The sequence below is a fragment of the Jaculus jaculus genome, chromosome 17 (assembly GCF_020740685.1).
Source record: "Jaculus jaculus isolate mJacJac1 chromosome 17, mJacJac1.mat.Y.cur, whole genome shotgun sequence".
Taxonomy (NCBI): domain Eukaryota; kingdom Metazoa; phylum Chordata; class Mammalia; order Rodentia; family Dipodidae; genus Jaculus; species Jaculus jaculus.
Window position 1 is genome coordinate 24,382,926 of NC_059118.1, and position 18,042 is coordinate 24,400,967.

At 44.5% G+C, this 18,042-nt stretch overlaps 1 protein-coding gene across 1 annotated transcript; it reads left to right on the plus strand.

Annotated features, from left to right (window-relative positions):
* Positions 1 to 483: 483 nt before the first annotated feature.
* Positions 484 to 17,891, plus strand: Srprb (SRP receptor subunit beta). The gene is made up of 7 exons (XM_004664335.2): positions 484 to 682; positions 1,244 to 1,338; positions 3,126 to 3,203; positions 7,211 to 7,293; positions 11,513 to 11,649; positions 12,403 to 12,457; positions 16,964 to 17,891. Exons 1-7 carry the CDS (start codon positions 529 to 531, stop codon positions 17,175 to 17,177), a joined length of 816 nt encoding a protein of 271 aa, XP_004664392.1. The 5' UTR covers positions 484 to 528; the 3' UTR covers positions 17,178 to 17,891.
* The last annotated feature ends 151 nt before the right edge of the window (positions 17,892 to 18,042 follow it).

Here is an 18,042-nt window from a genome sequence, read left to right on the forward strand (position 1 = left end):
CATCTCACATACAGGCAGACTGGAAATCCTTTGTGAAAACTTCGAAGTCCATGCGTTTTACTTATTTCATTGTTCTTTCAACATCCATAAAGAAGGCAACAACACACATCTAAACAAACAAACAAAAAAAAAAAAAAAAAAGCCGGGCGCGCGCCTTTAATCCCAGCACTCGGGAGGCAGAGGTAGGAGGATCTCTGTGAGTTCGAGGCCACCCTGAGAATACAGAGTGAATTCCAGGTCAACTTGGGCTAGACTGAGACCCTACCTCAAAAAAAAAAGCAAATAAAAAGAAAGAAAACAAAAAATGAGGGTGTTCCTAGCAGAATTACCATTCTGCTTTTATACTCTGTAGAAGCCAGAAAACTACAACTCCCATCAGGCACGCGCAACCCCCCCCCCCACCAACCCGTCCCCAAAGGCGGGAATACAGCTGAAGAACTACGATTCCCGTGATGCTCCGCGTCCCGCGCCTGCGCAGAGCCCAGGGCCACGTCGCTTTTGCGGCCGCTGAAACCACGAGCCTCATCCATGGCTTCCATGGACTCCCGGCGAGTGGGGGACGTCAGCGGTGCCGGGGGCAGCTTCCAGCCCTACCTGGACTCCTTGCGACAGGAGCTGCAGCAGAAGGACCCGACGTTCGTGTCCGTGGTGGTGGCGCTCCTCGCGGTGCTGCTGACGCTCGGTAAAGAGGCGGGCGGCCGGGGGTCGGCAGGCGCGCTGGGGTCCCGGCTTGGGTGCGCTCATGCAGGCCCGGGGCTCTTTGGGGACTTCTGGAAGGTGAGCACCGCCCATCTTCCAGTGCACATGGGCGGCAGGAGCGCTGCGTTAAAGGGGGATCCGGGACGACCCCCGGGGTGACCTGGTTCTTGGGACGGGGGCCACCTTTCATGCACCCCTGTAGTCCTGGAAGCGCGCGGGACCTCCGCTTCCATCCTCTTGGCCAGGCTCCGAGGGTCTTGAAGCCCAGGGTTAAGGGTGGGTGCTGGGTATGCACCCTAAGATGTCACCATCGGGTTGGTGGTGGTGGGGTGCTAGGGGTGGCTGGTACAGACACGGAAAAGCTGATGGTAGTGGCAGACACTCAGTTCTTAACTCTAGAGCAATAATGTCGATTATAATGGTGATGATGACCATATGTCTAGGTGAATGCGGTGGGTTTTTTTCTTTCTTTTTCTGTCGCAGATGCCTGTTAATGCTTGTGATGATTAAGGCCTAATTTTGGTGGTTTTTCTCTTCTCCGCAGTGTTCTGGAGATTCGTCTGGAGCAGAAAGAGCAGCCAGAGAGCTGTTCTGTTTGTTGGCCTTTGCGACTCTGGGAAAACACTGCTGTTTGTCAGGGTAAGTGCTGTAATTTCCACCTCTGTTCAAGTTAACAGGGAGTGCAGGGCATCCTAGCATTCCTGCAGTCTCGTGGTTTGTTAAAAGAAACTCGTGTTAGCAAGTTTGGGAGTTAACTCTTAGACAAAAAGGCTAAAAAAAGAAAACCTATAAACTAAAAATGTATAGCTTTTTTTGGACAACTCTTTGTCTCCCTCCCCCTTTCCCTTCCTATCTCGTTCTTCCTTCTTTTCTTTCTTTCACCTTCCCAGGTACCAACATTTTGCCTTGATCAAGTTTTTCTTTATGTTCTTGTTCTCTGACTAAGGATGTCAGAGCAGTTGACAATGGAAGCCACCGCTGGCCAGGTAGTTCATAATTTGTTGGATAATAAAACTTACTGAGAGTTTGTCAAAGACTTTTTTTTTTTTTTTTTTAAGTTTCAGAGTAGTTTTAAATTTTGGAAGATTTGTATACATTTTTGCCAGTTTTATCATTCCTAATCTGGAAGCTAAAATGCTCCAAAATTAAAAACCTTTAAAAACAATATATGCCACTCATTGTAAAATGTGCTGTAAATTCTACATAGCCTATTGGTTCTTATAGAACACTCGTTGCCACACTATGGTTGCAGTTGGAACATGACTTAACAAATGCAGTTACATCCCAGTTTGCTGGTTGATTACCTAATAAATCCACTGTCATTAAATGTCACGAATGTCATTAGATGTCAAGTGTCATTAGTGGCAGGAGTATTGGTTGTTTTTATTTTTTATGTTTTGGCTTTTCGAGCTAGAGTCTTGTTCTGAGCCCAGGCTGACTGGAATTCACTGGGTTGTCTCGGGGTGGCCTCAAACTCATGGTGATCCTCCTACCTCTTCCTCCCGAGTAATAGAATTAAAGGCGTGTGCCACTACGCCTGGCAACTTGGCACATCTTAAAGTTTAAACTATATTATTAACCTTTCTTCATATTTTTATGACGTCTAAACAATAAAGGAATAAAGAAAGCCCAGTAATTTTTGCAGATTCCTGTGGTATCAGAAGCTCCAGCATAGCCAGTTCTAAATTACTAGCCCGACTGTCACAGACATTATGTTAAAAGGTAATTCATGCTGGGTGTGGTGGCGCACACCCTTAATCCCAGTACTTGGGAGGCAGAGATGGGAGGATCACTGTGAATATGAGGCAGCCTGAGACTACATAGTGAATTCCAGGTCAGCCTGGGCTGGAGAGAGACCCTACCTTGAAAAACCAAAAAAAAAAAAAACCCAAAACGATAATTCTTCTTTGACAGTTTAGGCTAGTTAGGCTTTTCACAAATAGTTATTATTAATTGAGCATGTATTTTACTGTGGAGAATAGGAGATTTTTTTTTTCTTTTTTCTACTTCCTTTGGAGAGTAAAAATTATTTTTCTTCCTTTAAAGAAACACAATCTTGGATAATTTTTGATGGTTAAAAATGTTTACAGGTCAGTAACTTTGGCCATTAATCATGGGTTGAAAGTAATATTGTGCTGAGAATGTAATTTGTGGTATAGTTGCTTTGGAAATGAGTCAAAGGTTCTGGGTTAGATCCCCAGGACTGATTGTACCTCTGTGTGTGTGTGTGTGTGTGTGTGTGTGTGTGTGTGTGTAAGAAGTTTGTGATTAATTGGATTTTTCTATAGGCTGAAAAAAACAAAACTCAACATGATCCTTTTCAGCTATTGCTGGAAAAGCCAGAACCTTATTCAAGTTACATTTACTATTACTATACTCTGATATACTCTGATCTCTCCCATCTTATTATTATTTTCTTTTTACAGTTGCTAACAGGCCATTACAGAGACACTCAGACTTCCATAACGGACAGTTCAGCTGTATACAAAGTCAACAATAACAGGGTAAGAGATTTGTGGAGTGTTCATGGTTCTCTGCCTCACTGTGGTATGTTAGGAAAGGGCTTTTCTCAACTGGAATAATCTGAGGATTGTAAGTTAGTTTTATGAAGAAATTCTGCAGAACAAATTCTATTCTAAATGATCCAGTTAGCAGATTTGATCATTCCTAAGTCCTTTGTTCTATCTTGTGTACAATGTTGCATCATGTTTTATTCTTTTTAGTTTCTTTATCTTTTCAACTTTGTTATGAATTCTCTTTTTAAACTTTTTATTGACAACTTCCATAAATATAGACAATATACCATGATTGTAATCCCGTACCTCTGCCCTTTCTTTTCTCACTCCCAAATCCCCATTCCCCTGAATCCCTTCTCTCCACCTAGTCTCTTCTATTTTCATGATGACATTTCTTTGCCTTCTATTGTAGAGGTCCTATACAGGTAGCATCAGCCATGAGGCCATGACTATCTAGACTACTTTATGTCAAGGAGACAGTAGCGTAAACCGTCCTTCCCTTCCTTTGGCTCTTACATTTTTTTTTCTGCCACCTCTTCCACAATGGTCTCTGAGCCTTGGAGAGTATGATATAAATGTCTCATTTAGTGCTAAATATTCCACTGTCAGTTCCTGTCAGCACATTGATGAGTTTTGAATCACCCCAGTGGTCACTACCATTTTAGAAAAGAGAAGTTTCTCTAACAAGTGAGAGTTTCATTTATTTAGGCCTAAACATAAGTGTTTAGAAGACAGTATGGTGAGACTGATATATCCACTTAGCTAGATAGCAGTAGTAGCTTATGACCTTCCCAACCATAGGCTTTTTTGTTTGTTTGTTTGTTTTTCAAGGTAGGGTTTCATTGTAGCTCATGCTGACCTGGAATTCACTATGTAGTCTCAGGGTGGCCTCGAACTCATGATAATCCTCCTACCTCTGTCTCCCAAGTGCTGGGATTAAAGGCGTGCGCCACCACATGCGGCCAGCCATAGGCATTTGACTCGGTCTTTAGTACCATGTATGTACTTCAGTCAGAGAGCGGCTTGTTTCCCCCATAGACATGCCACCATTGCACTAGTTAGTACATTTGCCCTTGCTGGTCATCTTGCAGGGTCCACTGCTGGTTAAGACCATTGACGACTTTTCTTCTCCCAAAGGCTGGGTGCTGCTGCGCTTTTTGCAGCATCCTGACAGTTAAGAGGGAGGAAGCTTCCAGCTCAGCTCCAGCTTGATTTCTCAGTGAACCGCAGCCCAAGCATGTGGAGTCTTTGATTGGGTCTTATCATCTAGTGTGGGCAGGCAACCAAGAACTTTGGCAATAGCCTGTAATATTGTGGGGGCACCAGTGACCTCCCTGGCCAACAATTCACTAGAAGGTATCCCCCCCCGGCCTTGAAAGTTTTCTAATAACCATTTATGGCTTCTGGGCACAACATTATCCACCCTCACAGGATATTTCTGCCCAAATGCTTTTTTTTTTTTTTTCCAAAACAAAACCATATATTATTAGCTAACAAAGTAGTTTTCCAAATGGCTCATTCATAACTTAGATTTTATTATCCCTTCTCCCAGCACTCTTTTCCTCCATCCCCTCCCCGACTCCACTTCGGCCATTCTACCCCTCAGCGTCCTACCACTGTTTGCAGATCTGCTATATCCTCTCCTTAGGCCCTCCCCTAATGCCCCCCTTCCAGCTTCCTGGCTTCTACTACTGACTTTTGCTCCAACTCACATACAAATCTAAACATTTGAAGCTAGGGTCCACATGTGAGCAAAGCTGTAGTGCTTAGCTTTCTGAGCCTGGATGACCTCACTTAGTATACTCTTATCCGGATCCACGTGACGGGAGTCTTCAAGCACATATTTGAATACGTTTTAGCAGTACCCATAGCGAATCATAGGAGTGACTCGTTACGTACGCACATAGCTCCAGAATGTAGACGGTAACTGCCAAGCCAATTACAAGGCTTAATGAGCTTTGGTGAGAAGTGGGGTGAGGGTTCAATGGACAGTTGGAGGAGTGGAAACAAAGATGATAGGTGCATTAGACTCTCAGAGACGTTGTCCTTTCTCTTTCTGCTGCCTTCGGAATTAAACACTAAGCAAAGACAAAAGGACAGCCATACAACTGTTAGAGCACTTATTTTATTTTATTCTTTTTAGTGATGACACTTTTGTAGTCTAGAAGTTTTTTCTTCTTTTTCCAGGCTCACTGTGTGGTGTAGACTGGCTGGAATGGGTGGTCCTCCTGCTTAGTCTCCCAGTTTCTGGGATTATTGTTGCAGCTACCTTCTTGCTGAGTAAAACTATAGACCAAAGTAGCTGATGGGGGAAAATTTGTTTATTTTGGCTACAGACTTGAAGGGAAGCTCAATGACAGGGGAAAACATGGCATGAGCAGAGGCTGGACATCACTTCCTGGTCCACCTCAGGTGGACAACAGCAGCAGGAAAGTGCCTGACGCTAGGAAGGGAAGCTTGCTAAAACACCCGCAAGTCCATCCTCAGCAACACACTTCCTCTAACAAGGCTCCAGTTCCCAAATTGCCACCAGCTGGGGACCCAGCATTCAGAACACATGAGTTTATGGGGGACACCCAGTTCACACCCACAATTATAGACATGTAACATTACTCCCTTCGTTGGCCCACCTTTTTAAACTTCTCAGTAGTTTGATGTTAAAGTTTTGCATATAGGACATCATTAATTTTGGGGGGGTCTCTACCAGATTTGTTTCTGATTGATGCTTGATGTTGCTGGGGATTAAACCCGGGGCTTTGTGCGTAGCAAGCAAGAGCTGTACCACCGCGCTCCATCCTCAGCCCCGGGTCTGTGATATCCTTTTGATCTGTATCTCCAGTTCAAGTGGCCACGGCCCGGTGTGGTTACTGAGCACCTGGAATCTGACTAGTCCAAGCTAAGCGGTGCTGTTAAATGTTAAGTATCTGCCAGATGTTAAAGACCTCGTATGAAAAGATAGGAATGTAAAGCATGAATAATATCTCTGGGAATTTTACATGTATTTTGGGTATTAAAATTAACTTTACTGTTTCAATGTGATAACTAGAAAATTTTAAATCACATATATGGCTTGTACTTGTATTTCTGTTGAATATATAGAGCATCCCTCCCTTCTCACCATTCCCTGTCCACCCTTAGTGCTGGATCTCGACTCTTAGTGATGCACCTAGTTCTGTCTTCCGAGCTCTGATTCACTGCGAGTGCCACTTCTGAAATGGAGCAGTGGGTCCCAGCATGGGGGCTGCGCTGCCAGTACTCAGAACAGCCAGCAGTAGACGTGTTTGTCTGCAGAGGGCGGCGTAGGCCCGTGAGAGGTCATAAGGAGCCCCTCGGAGCTGTCAAGCCTTCCAAAGCCAGGGTCACATCCATAGATAAGAAATAATTGGTGAGGGTTTTGCCCTGTACATTACACATAAGTCCAAGGGTGAAGATCTAGAATAGTGAATGGGCCCCACAAGGGTGCATGACGGGTGCGTTCCCTAGGGGATCAAGAATTGGTATGAAGTTGTGGCAGAGCCACGACGAGGAGGTGGTGAGTCTCGTGGACAGATAGTTACTTGTGGGCGGCAGGCCCGCCACGCGCTCTGCAAGCAGTCTACAGCCGTGTCGCAGCCAGAGCTCCAAAAACGTTTGTTTGACTTAATTATAGTAAATTTTAAGATATCTTATTTTTATTAATTTATTTGAGAGAGAGAAAGAGGAAGACACACACAGAGAATGGGCACCCCACGGCCTCTAGCCATTGCACACAAACTCCAGGTGTATGGGCCACCATGTGCATCTGGCTTACATGGGTACTGGGGAATTGAACCTGGCTCCTTAGGATTCTCAGGCAAGTGTCTTAAATACTAAGCCATCTCTCCAGCTCAGTTTTTTTTTTTTTTTAATTTGCTAATTTAGCACCATTGTGATAACCACAATTGGATAGTAAAGATTGGTCTTAGGAATGTGGAACTGGGCTGAAATGTTAATTTACGTGTTGCTGCCATCCTCAGGGAAACAGCCTGACTTTGATTGACCTCCCGGGACATGAGAGCTTGAGGCTTCAGTTCCTAGATCGCTTTAAGTCTTCAGCCAGGTAAGTAGAAGGAAGTGATGGGTTAGGTGAACTCTGTACCATGTATGGTGACCACTCATGCTGTTGGCTGTGGAGGGAGTCTGGCACTGTGTTGTCCTGAAGAGGAAAGACTACAGACTTTGGGGTCAGCCATTTTCAGGTTGCAAGCCCAGCTTTGCCAGGATTATGAGAATTTATGAGATAATGCTTAAGGGATGATCCTCAGATTGTTCAGGAAATGCTACTTCTTATTAGCATTTTTATTAAATTTCACATTTACTCTGAAGATGAACTTAGTGACATGTTAGGAATATTGAAATCTGGAAAAGGAATTTTAAGACTGGCATGTATCCTAGAACTTACTAACCTCCAAAATTATAAGTGTGTTTTTGTTACTGTTTTAAGAAAGGGTCTTGTTGGGCTAGGAAGATAGCTCAGTGGTTAAAGACACTTGCTTTCAAAGACTGGCCAGATTTTGTGTCATTTATTACCTTAAATTTATGCCTAACTGAAAATAACAATGTTTTTAGTATCAGCCTTCATGACATTGACTCTCATATTCCTTCCTAAAACTCTTATGCTCCAGTTTTAAGTGTTGTTTTTTTTTTTTCATGTTTGATCTCTAACACTGATTAAAAATCGAAAAGGAGGGCTGGAGAGATGGCTTAGCAGTTAAGGCCTGTGAAGCCTAAGGACTCAATGTTCTATTGTCCAGATCCCATGTAAGCCAGCCATACAAAGGTGAGGCAAGTGCAAGGTTGCACATTCCCACTAGGTGGCTCAAGTGTCTGGAATTCGAGTGCAGTGGCTGACGCCCTGGTGTGCCAATTTTCTGTCTGTCTGTCTGTCTCTCTCTCTCAAATAAATAAATAAACTGAAGAGGAAGCTCATATTCCAGCGATTTGAAGACATATTTTTATATCTGAACTTGGAATGCATTCTAGGTTGATATCACAGTAGTTTAACTGGCAGTATTTTCTCTTTCTCGGTGGTGCCTAAAGCAGTAGTGTGTTTGTGATTGATGACGTCTTAGCTGCCTTGTTGTTGAGCTTGTCTAGTCTGGATTTTGTTACTACTTTTTCTGCAGGAAGGCAATGAGCAGTTTGTGACAGGTGAGAATGTGAATTTTATTTCTCAGACAACTGAGACATATCTAGAAATGGCAAACTTGGCCATAATAGGGTGGGTGCTCATTTCCCATTAATTTCTTCTCCCTGCAGAGCACTGTGGCAGCTACTTTAAAAGCCAGGGCAGGAGGGTCTCAAGTTCAAGACCTGCCCTGGCTAGCTACATAGACCAAGCCTGTCTCAAAAACCATTTTATTTTATTTATTTATTTGAGAGAGAGAGAATATGAGAGATTGGGCGGGCCAAGACCTGCAGCTGCTGCAAACAAATTCCAGATGCATGTGCCACTTTGTGCATCTGGCCTACAAGGGTCCTGGGGAATCAAACCATGGTCCTTTGGCTTTGCAGGCAAGTGCCTTAACCACTAAGCAATCTCTCCAGCCCTTTGTATATCTGTTGAAAATTGTAAATATTTTACAGTTTGCAGTATAATAGCACTCTGATCCAAGTCAGTTTTAGATACATAGAATATTTTTTTAAAAAATGAAGATAAAACCAAGTTCGAAGAAACCTTATTCACAAAAATGCATATTGAGAATACATTTACTATATTAGTATGTGACATTTGCTTAGTCCTGTTGGCTTGTACTTTCCCTGTTTATGCATTTGAAAGTATATTATATTATTTATTTATTTATTTTGGTTTTTTGAGGTAGGGTTTCACTCTAGTTCAGGCTGACCTGGAATTCCCTAGGTAGTGTCAGGGTGGCTTCGAACTCAGCGATTCTCCTACCTCTGCCTCTCAAGTGCTGGGATTAAAGGCATGCACCACCACGCCCAGCTTTTAAAAAATATTTTTATTTTTATTTATTTGTTTGTCAGAGAAAGAGGGAGACAGAGAGAATGGGCACACCAGGGCCTCCAACCACTGCAAGTGAACTCCAGACATGTGTACCCTCTTGTGCATTTGGCTAATGTGGGTCCTGGGGAATTGAACCTAGGTCCTTTGGCTTTGCAGGCAAATGTCTTAACTGCTGAGCCATCCCTCAAGCCCAAAAGTATATTATTTCTACTCTTTTTGGAACCCTTCCAACCCCATTTTAATACTACACCATAGTTTAAAGTCAATTCTAGTTTTCTTTTCCTGAACCTTAAAAGCTTTAACATCGCGCTTCCTCACACCTTCCTGTTACTTTACGTATGCTCCTTTCTAATCTCCAGCAATGGCTGATTTTTCCTTGTATCCAGTCGTCATTTAGACATACCAGATATTTAGGATTTCTTGAGTACCCTTTGCTGAATTCTTGCATTCTGTTCCGTTCAGGTTCTGTTTTTCTTCGTGTATGTTCTTGAAGTGTTTCCAGAGAGGGTGAATAGTAGCAAAATTACTCTCTTTAACATGAAGCTGTCTTTATTTCAAACTTGAATTTTAATGTAGAGATTCCTTCATGACAGAGAAAGAAATTGGTTTCCTTCTGGTGATTCAGTCAGCCTTTGCAGTTTTTCTATAGTAGCTTATCTTGTCACCCCCCTCTCCCTGCTGTGGTTTGGTTTCTAGAACTTCTCCCTTGTATTGCTCTTGACTTTGGATGACAGTGAGGTACTGGGTGGGGCTGTTTCCATGGTCACACAGAACGCGCAGCACCTGACTTCACTCATGGGCTGTGGTAGAGGCCAGCGCTGATGCCATTCTAACTGTCGTTTCACGGTCACAGATCTGCCCGCTTCTGCCTGTCCAGGGCACGTTTGTCTTTACCACGTGTAGAATTTCAGTGTGCTGTCCCAGGCACTCAGTCCACATCTCTCTTCTGTTCTGGAAAGTTACCACCACCATCTCTTTACGTGGGCCTGTCTCTGCATTCTCACTTCCCGCACCGGGGACGGGCATTCTGGCCGCTGGCCTTGACCTCTGCTCCGCGCGTGCGTGCGAGAAGCCTCGGTGCTGCTGCCCCCCAGCCGCTCCGCGGTGCCCGTGCCCGTGCCCGTGCCGGCTGTGTGCGGCCGCCTGGCCGCCTTGCCCTCAACAGGCTGCGCTCCTTTGCCCTCTGACTTGCTTTGCCCCTCCCTGTGTGCCTCTTCAAGGCCTGTATTTTTAACTTTCCTGTATCTATACTATTTATGCTATAAAATAGCAAACTATTTTCCCCCAGCCATCTGTGCCTCTATTATTATTAATTTTTTTTGTCTAGTTAAGATTTGGTTCAACTGTTACATTCTCTTTTAGTCTTTCTTTTGTAGAAATATATTTTGCCAGGCATGGTGGCGCACGCCTTTAATCCCAGCACTCGGGAGGCAGAGGTAGGATGATTGCTATGAGTTTGAGGCCACCCTGAGACCCCAGTGAATTCCAGGTTAGCCTGTGCTAGAATGAGACCCTACCTTGAAAAACCAAAAAAAAAAAAAAATATATATATATATATATATATATATATGTATGTATGTATGTATGTATGTATATGTATACACACGCGCACACACACACGTGTAATTTATTTATTTGAGAGAATGGGCATGCCAGGGCTTCTAGCTACTGCAGACAAACTTCAGACACATACGTCACCTTGTGCATCTGGCTTATGTGGGTAGTGGGGAGTCAAAGCTCAGTCCTTAGGCTTTGCAGGCAAGTGCCTTAACTGCTGACTCTTCTCTCTAGCCCCTGTTTATTTATTTATTTTTAAACATATTTTATTTATTTATTTGAGAGAAAGAGGCAGAGAGAGAGAGAGTGCGCGCGCAAGTGAGTGAGTGGCCTCCAGCCACTGCAGACGAACTCCAGATGCATGCACCCCCTTGTGCATCTGGCGTACGTGGGGCCTGGAGAATCGAACCGGGATCCTTTGGCTTTCCAGTCAAAGCCTTAACCTCTAAGCTATCTCTCCAGCCCCCTGTTTATTTTTTTAAAAACCTGGTTTCATTTAAATGATGTTCCTCTTGGTTCTTGGTGGACTCACTGTGGGCATGGTTCATTCCTGGTGTTCTTCATATGGTTCTGTGGGATATGTCTCAAGTGTCTTTTTAACATCACTAATTAATTCAACAGCTTATCATTACATAAAGGCTTGTACTGTATGGCCGTGTGCACACAGACCCACGGTTGAGCTGTTTTGTCACCAGGGCTGAGACTGGAGAAGTTCCAAGACACTGCTGCCCTGTTCTGTCCTCTGTCCCTTCAGGGCTGTGGTGTTTGTCGTGGACAGTGCAGCTTTCCAGCGAGAGGTGAAGGACGTGGCCGAGTTTCTCTATCAAGTCCTCATCGACAGCATGGGTCTGAAGAACACGCCGTCCTTCCTAATAGCCTGCAACAAGCAAGGTGCCATCCTGTTTTTTGGCTGTGAGAACAGACTATTGCTGTTCAGAATTAGCTCAGCCATCTTCAGTTACTGCTGAGGATTGGATTAGTTATTGTAATGAACTTAAAAGGGCTAAATTGTTTTGCATGTGTGTGTGGCGTATACATGTGTGTGCAGATGGCATGCCTTGTGCAATTGTGTGTGGAGGCCAGAGGAGAATATCAGGTAGCCTCTTTCTTACTCGTCCTCTTTCTTTCCTTGAGAAGCCTCTCACTGAACCTGGAGCTGCCGTTTTCAGTCAGTCTGGCTGACCAGTGAGCCCCAGTGACTCTGCTGTCTCCGCTCCCCACAGGACTGGGGTTACAAGAGTAGTGGCCATGCCCAGCTTTTTGTGTTGGTCATGGGGGCGACCTCAGGCCTTATTTGGCTCTCATGCTTACATAGCAAGTGCTCTTACTCGCTGAGCTACCTCCCAGCAAATGGATTAAAGCATCTCAAAGTCTGCATCTCCTACCTCTTCACCAGTCTTTACAGGCTCTTAATAAGGTTTGCCAGCAGAGGGACTGTTAGCACCTTTATATATATGTATACATAATGCTTTTTAGTTTTAAAGTAAAAACAAAAAAAAATACTTTGATGGGACTAGTCATAAAAGCCCTTTTACAAAAGTAATGGGGAAGAAAATTATAATTTAGGTAGGAAATTTTTTGTGTGCAAGAAGTCATGGGGAAGACCCTGGTTTAACTACAGCAGAGTTTTTGATTTCTTTGCAGATAGCGCAATGGCAAAGTCAGCGAAATTAATTCAGCAACGACTAGAGGAAGAGCTGTAAGTGAGGTGGCTCGTGGGCTAAAAGGCTTAACTCTCGGTTCACACAGCATGCACGTCTTTTTTTTGTTTGGTTGTATGTGATTATGGAAGTCTAACAATTAGTATAAAGTCTAACAATTAGTATGGCATATGCTTGTTCAGTAATTTATAAAAGAATGAATGGAACTTTAAACATTAATAAGGTGTTTATCAATACCTTGAAGTTTCATGGAAGTATAAAGTTTAGGAAGCCATTAGCTCATTTCGTTTGACCACTGTTACTTACTCTTTTGTTGCTGAACCAAAAGGTTTTAGAAATAAAAACACCCTGGTCAGTACAGCGCTATTCCGGAGAAGGAAAGTGTCTGGTCAGAGGCAACTGTGAAACCCACAGGTGCAAAAGCTGAAGAAAATAATAGATTTTAAAGCCACTGGAAGCTGGGTGTAGGGCAGTCACATGTTTCCAGTACTCGGGCAGTTGAGGCAAGAAGACTGAGTTTGAGGCCTGGTCATAGTGAGCTTGTCTCAAAAAAACAAAAATATAGCTGTGTGTGGTGGAGCATGTCTTTAATCCCAGCACTTGGGAGGCAGAGGTAGGAGGATCACTGTGAATTTGAGGCCAGCCTGGGACTACATAGTGAGTTCCAGGTCAGCCTGGGCTAGATTGAGACCCTACCTTGGAAAAAAAAAATACCCCAAAAGCAAAACAAAAAAAGTATTAAATAAAAAAATTAAAGCCATTGGAAATTATTGTTGGCAGAATAAGAACGTTTAGGAAGCATATACAAAACTGTGACTTTTGTTGCTTCTTAATCTTGTTTTCAAAGTACTTGGTAATATTAATTATCCTGCTTTCAGTGTTTAAACACCTGTAAATTGAGCTTATAAGCTTTTGACTGTTAAGGAACCCAGCATGTGTCTGGATTGTATCCAATTTGTAAGAACTAGCTGAAAGCCTACTTAGCAGAAAAATTCTGATCAGCGATAGTGTACAGTTGACCTGCTCTTACTGCTGTTGTATTGGGACTTCCTTTATTACCTGAAGAAAAGGATGTGATATGGAAATATGGAAGTTCAACTTTCAGAATATTTTTTCCTACTGTGATTTCCTTAAAATTTTTTCTTAAATTTATTTCAGACAGGGAGAGAGACAGAGAGAGAGAGAGAGGGGGAGAGAGAGAGAATGAATGGGTGTGTCAGGGTCTTCAGCCACAGCAAACGAACTCCAGATGCATGCGCCACTTTGTGTGTCTGGCTTACATGGGACCTGGAGAATCGTACCTGGGTCCTTAGACTTTGCAGGCAAGCGCCTTAAGCGCTAAGTCATCTCGCCAGCCCTGACTGACTTCTTAATTCATGTAATGATACCGGTGCATGAGGTACATGCTGGTCCTGCTCAGGAGCTGCTGTCTCAGGAGGAGATGACCCCGTGCTCGGGACAAGGAGTCCAGGAGAATCAGCTTCAAGGAGTGCAGCTCCTTCTCCCTGGGGCCTGCAGTAGTAACATTTTTAGAAAGCAGGTAAAAAAATAAGAAAAGAAAAGAAGAAGGAAAATCTGCAGTAAAGACAGGTGTGGTAAACATTTATAGAGCAGTTCAGCTGGGCCCAGCCCATCGTTTTCTGTGAGGCCTGTCCTTTCTGAAGTTGCCTGCCATTCTCTTGATGTTTTGCCTCTTGGAACTGTATAAATTGCTTGCCTCAAGCTAGGGACGTGGAACAATTAGGTGATTTGGTTTTTCGTTTTTAAACAAGATATCTTTGTTGAGAGAGAGGGAAAATATTGGACACACCAGGGCCTCCTGCCACTGCAAACTGTCTTTTTAAAATTTTTGTGTGTATAGTGTGAGTGCGTGTATATGTATGTGTACGGGCACACTTGTTTGTCCATGTAAGTGTTTCTCCATGTGTGGAGGTTGATATTGGGGGTCCTCAGTCACTGCCCACTTTACTGTATGAGACAAGGTTCAGTAGAACCTAGGGCTCATTGGGTTAGACTAGATTTAGCAGTCCCTAGAAATACTTTCTCAGCCTCTCCAGTGCTTGGATTACAGGCGCCGTCACTGTGCCTGGCATTTTTTTTTAAATTTTTTTTTTATTTGAGAGTGACAGAGAAAGAAAGAGGCAGAGAGAGAGAGAGAGAATGGGTGCGTCAAGGCCTCCAGCCACTGCAGATGAACTCCAGACGCATGTGCCCCCTTGCACATCTGGCTAACGTGGGTCCTGGAGAAACAAGCCTCGAACCGGGGTCCTTATTCTTCACAGACAAGCGCTTAACCACTAAGCCATCTCTCCAGCCCTGTGCCTGGCATTTTTATGTGGTGCTGGAGATCCAAGCCCAGACCCACAGCCATCTCCCCAGCCTGGATTTGGTTTTTGTAAAAGGATGCTATTGCTGGGAATTGTTAGGGGTAACAAAAGCTATTAAAATAATTGTATTTCAGGGTCTTTTTTTTTTTTTTTTTTGCATGTGTATGTGGTGTGTGGGTGTGAATGCACGTGTGTGTATGTGTATGTGGAGGCCAGAGGTCAGCACTGGGTGTCTTCAGTTACTGTTCACCTATGTTCTGACACGGGGTCTCTTACTGATTCCGTTAAGCTGGCTCGTCAGCAAGTCCCGGGGTCCTCTGTCTGTGCCTCCCCAGTATTAAGGTTATAGGCCTGTGCCACCACACTGGTTTGATGTGGCTGCTGGGAGCCCTGTCTTTACGCAGGCCTTCTCTTAGCAGCGGGGTGGCCTGAGTCTCCCTGTGACCATACTGCTTTTGGCAGTGGTGTGAGAGAAATGAACACAGAAAGAAATGATCTTATTGTAAAGCAGGGAAACTGTGGGAAAGCTGTCAAGGTTACCACTGTTAAATGAGGTGAGGAAGGGGAGACCACTCAGCGGTTAAAGATGCTTGCTGTCAAAACCTGATGGCCTGGGTTAAATTCCCAGTACCTACATACAGCCAGATGCACAAAGGGGTGCTTGCACCTGGAGTTCATTTGCAGCAGCAAGAAGCCCTGATGTGCCCATCCTCTCTCTCAATTAACTAATTAATTAAATTTTTTAAAATGAGGAGTCTAGTGTTTTTGTTTCTTTTGAGACAGGGTCTTGCTGTGTAGCTGAGGCTGACGTTGGCTTTCAGTGCTCCTGCCTTGGCCGTACGAGGTCTGGTGTTACAGACGTGCAGTACCACACCAGGCTTGCAATTCTAGTCTGATATGTTTATGAGAATTCAGCCTTAATCAGCTTTGAAGCATTTCATGCCTTCTGAATAACAAAGTTTGCATATGTACACATATTTACATGGCCTTGTTTAAACAGTGTGGCACATAGAATATTTTGCCCATTTTTCTAAAAAGCTTTTTTATGCCGGGCATGGTGGCTCACACCTTTAATCCCAGCACTTGGAAGGCAGAAGTAGCAGGATCGCCTTGAGTTTGAGTCTACATAGTGAATTCCAGGTCAGCCTGGGCTAGAGTGAGACCCTACCTCAGACCCCCCTCCCCCCCAAAAAAAGCTTTTTTTTATGGGCAAAATCTCTTACATAAAAGAGAAACACTCCTCCAGTTAGAGAGCACAGACGTGTGTCTGTGAGCTCACCACCCTGCCCACAAGGCTCTACTGTGCGTCCCCCCAGGAGCTTTCCCCTCACCACAAGGGAATTTTGTGTCAGTTTGTTTTTTAAAATTATTTAGTTCTTTTTGTGTGTGGTGTTTACTAGTTTTTAAGCAACCACACAGAGGCAAGAAAAGCTTAAAGGAAAACTGAGCGGTGGGAGCAGCCTTAATTCCTCTGCTTCAGAGCCCTGGTGTCGCCGCTGCACTCTTTCACTGGGCCAGCAGGTGGCAGTAAAGCGCCTTAAATTGGAAAAGTTTTCCCGTTAGAGGAAGGACAGCAGTGTAATGTTGTCAAATTAGATCTGAGAGTCTGGGGTTTGCAGGTTTTTATTAAAAGCTCAGTTCCAAAAAGAGTCAAGATAAAAATAAGCTAGTGAATCTTACCTCTCCAAAATTTACATTTTTATACAAAGCACATATTACAAACTGTTATTTTTGAAATCTTTTTTATTTATTATTATTTATTTATTTGACAGAGAGACAGGGAGGGAGAGAGAGAATGGTCGCGCTAGGGCCTCTTGCCATTGTGAACGAACTCCAGAAGCGTGCGCCCCCTTGGGCATCTGGCTTACGTGGGTCCTGGGGAGTCAAACCTGGGTCCTTTGGCTTTGCAGGCAAATGCCTTAACCACTAAGCCATCCCTCAGCCCACAAACTGTATTTTCAAATGGTGTCATTGGCTAAAGGGCTTGGGCTGAATGCCAGTGTGAGCTGGTGTGGCTGATAGCATCATGCCAAGTCAGGTTGATCTCTCCTCCCCCTTTCACCTATGTGTTTAAATAGGTGAAGGTCAGCCAGCCACCTGAAGCGCTGCACTGATGGCTTTGTCCATCTTTAGTGAGGGCTGAAGTACACAGGAACTCGTGGGGTTTAACACCTCTGTAAGAATGTCGCCTCTGACCCTTTTCCCTTTGCTCCGCAGTAACACCTTACGAGTTACCCGCTCCGCCGCGCCCAGCTCACTGGACAGTCCCAGTTCCGTTCCTGCTCAGCTGGGAAAGAAAGGCAAGGAATTTGAGTTCTCCCAGTTGCCCCTGAAAGTGGAGTTCCTTGAGTGTAGTGCCAAGGGTGGACGAGGAGAGGGTGGCTCTGCTGACATCCAGGACTTGGAGAAGTGGCTGGCCAAGATTGCGTGAGGGGCCGGGCGGCTCCAACACAAGCTGGGGATGTGTGTGGCTGAGTCTCCAGTGGCTAAAGAAAGGGTACAGAACGTGCTCGACGTTTCCTTGTTCTTGGCACCAGCTTAGGCAGGTCAGTTTAGCGCTCCCTGTTCAGGGAGGCCCTTGTATTTAACTCTTACCTTCCCTTCGTTAAGGTATGTCACCTCCCTCTAGTGTGTGTGTGATTTAGGGTCGAGGTCTCTGGGACATGATAAGAGATCCCACAGAGGACATTATCATGAGAACATGGTTATTGTTTAAAACATTTCTCATCTTCTGCTTCTCTGCTTTGGTCCCTTGTTCCTGGAACCAAGCCTGCTTATTGATGAAGCCAATTGATTTCCAGTTGTCCCTGGTGGTCATGGGTAACACATCCTCTAGTCCTTAGTAAAGTCTCAGGTGGGGGTACAGTTCCAGTGTTGACCTTGGGTATACTCCCCCTCGCCTGTCAGTGCTGAACCCCCACGAGGGCCTCATGTGCTCCAGGGGCGCCACTGGGATGTGGGCTTGAGACGCCCCTGTGTCAGGGCGGGAGGCCGAGGGCTCCGAGGCTGCCTTACGCTACTTGATCAGCTCCTGTTTCATCCCCTGCTCTAGACTGCTGTGGAACAAACACAAACTGAAAATATTCTCTGTATGTTTTCATGTGCATATTCATGCTTTTAAAAAAAAGTTGCCTTTTCAAACTGATGTTGTTTGGTGTCTTCTTAAACATTTGATCTCCTCTTCTTTTTGGCGGCAGCGGCGGGGGTGGTGGTTCATGGCGTAGGGTCTTGTTGTAGCCCAGGCTGACCTAGAGTTCAGTACATAGTCTCAGGGTGGCCTCGAACTCACAGAAATC

Bases quoted from the DNA above. Each gene is read 5' to 3' on its own strand.
- Srprb (XM_004664335.2), top strand. From the start codon at position 529: ATGGCTTCCATGGACTCCCGGCGAGTGGGGGACGTCAGCGGTGCCGGG. The intron at 1,339-3,125 runs GTAAGTGCTGTA...TTCTTTTTACAG, and splicing joins AAACACTGCTGTTTGTCAGG to TTGCTAACAGGCCATTACAG. The intron at 3,204-7,210 runs GTAAGAGATTTG...TGCCATCCTCAG, and splicing joins ACAAAGTCAACAATAACAGG to GGAAACAGCCTGACTTTGAT.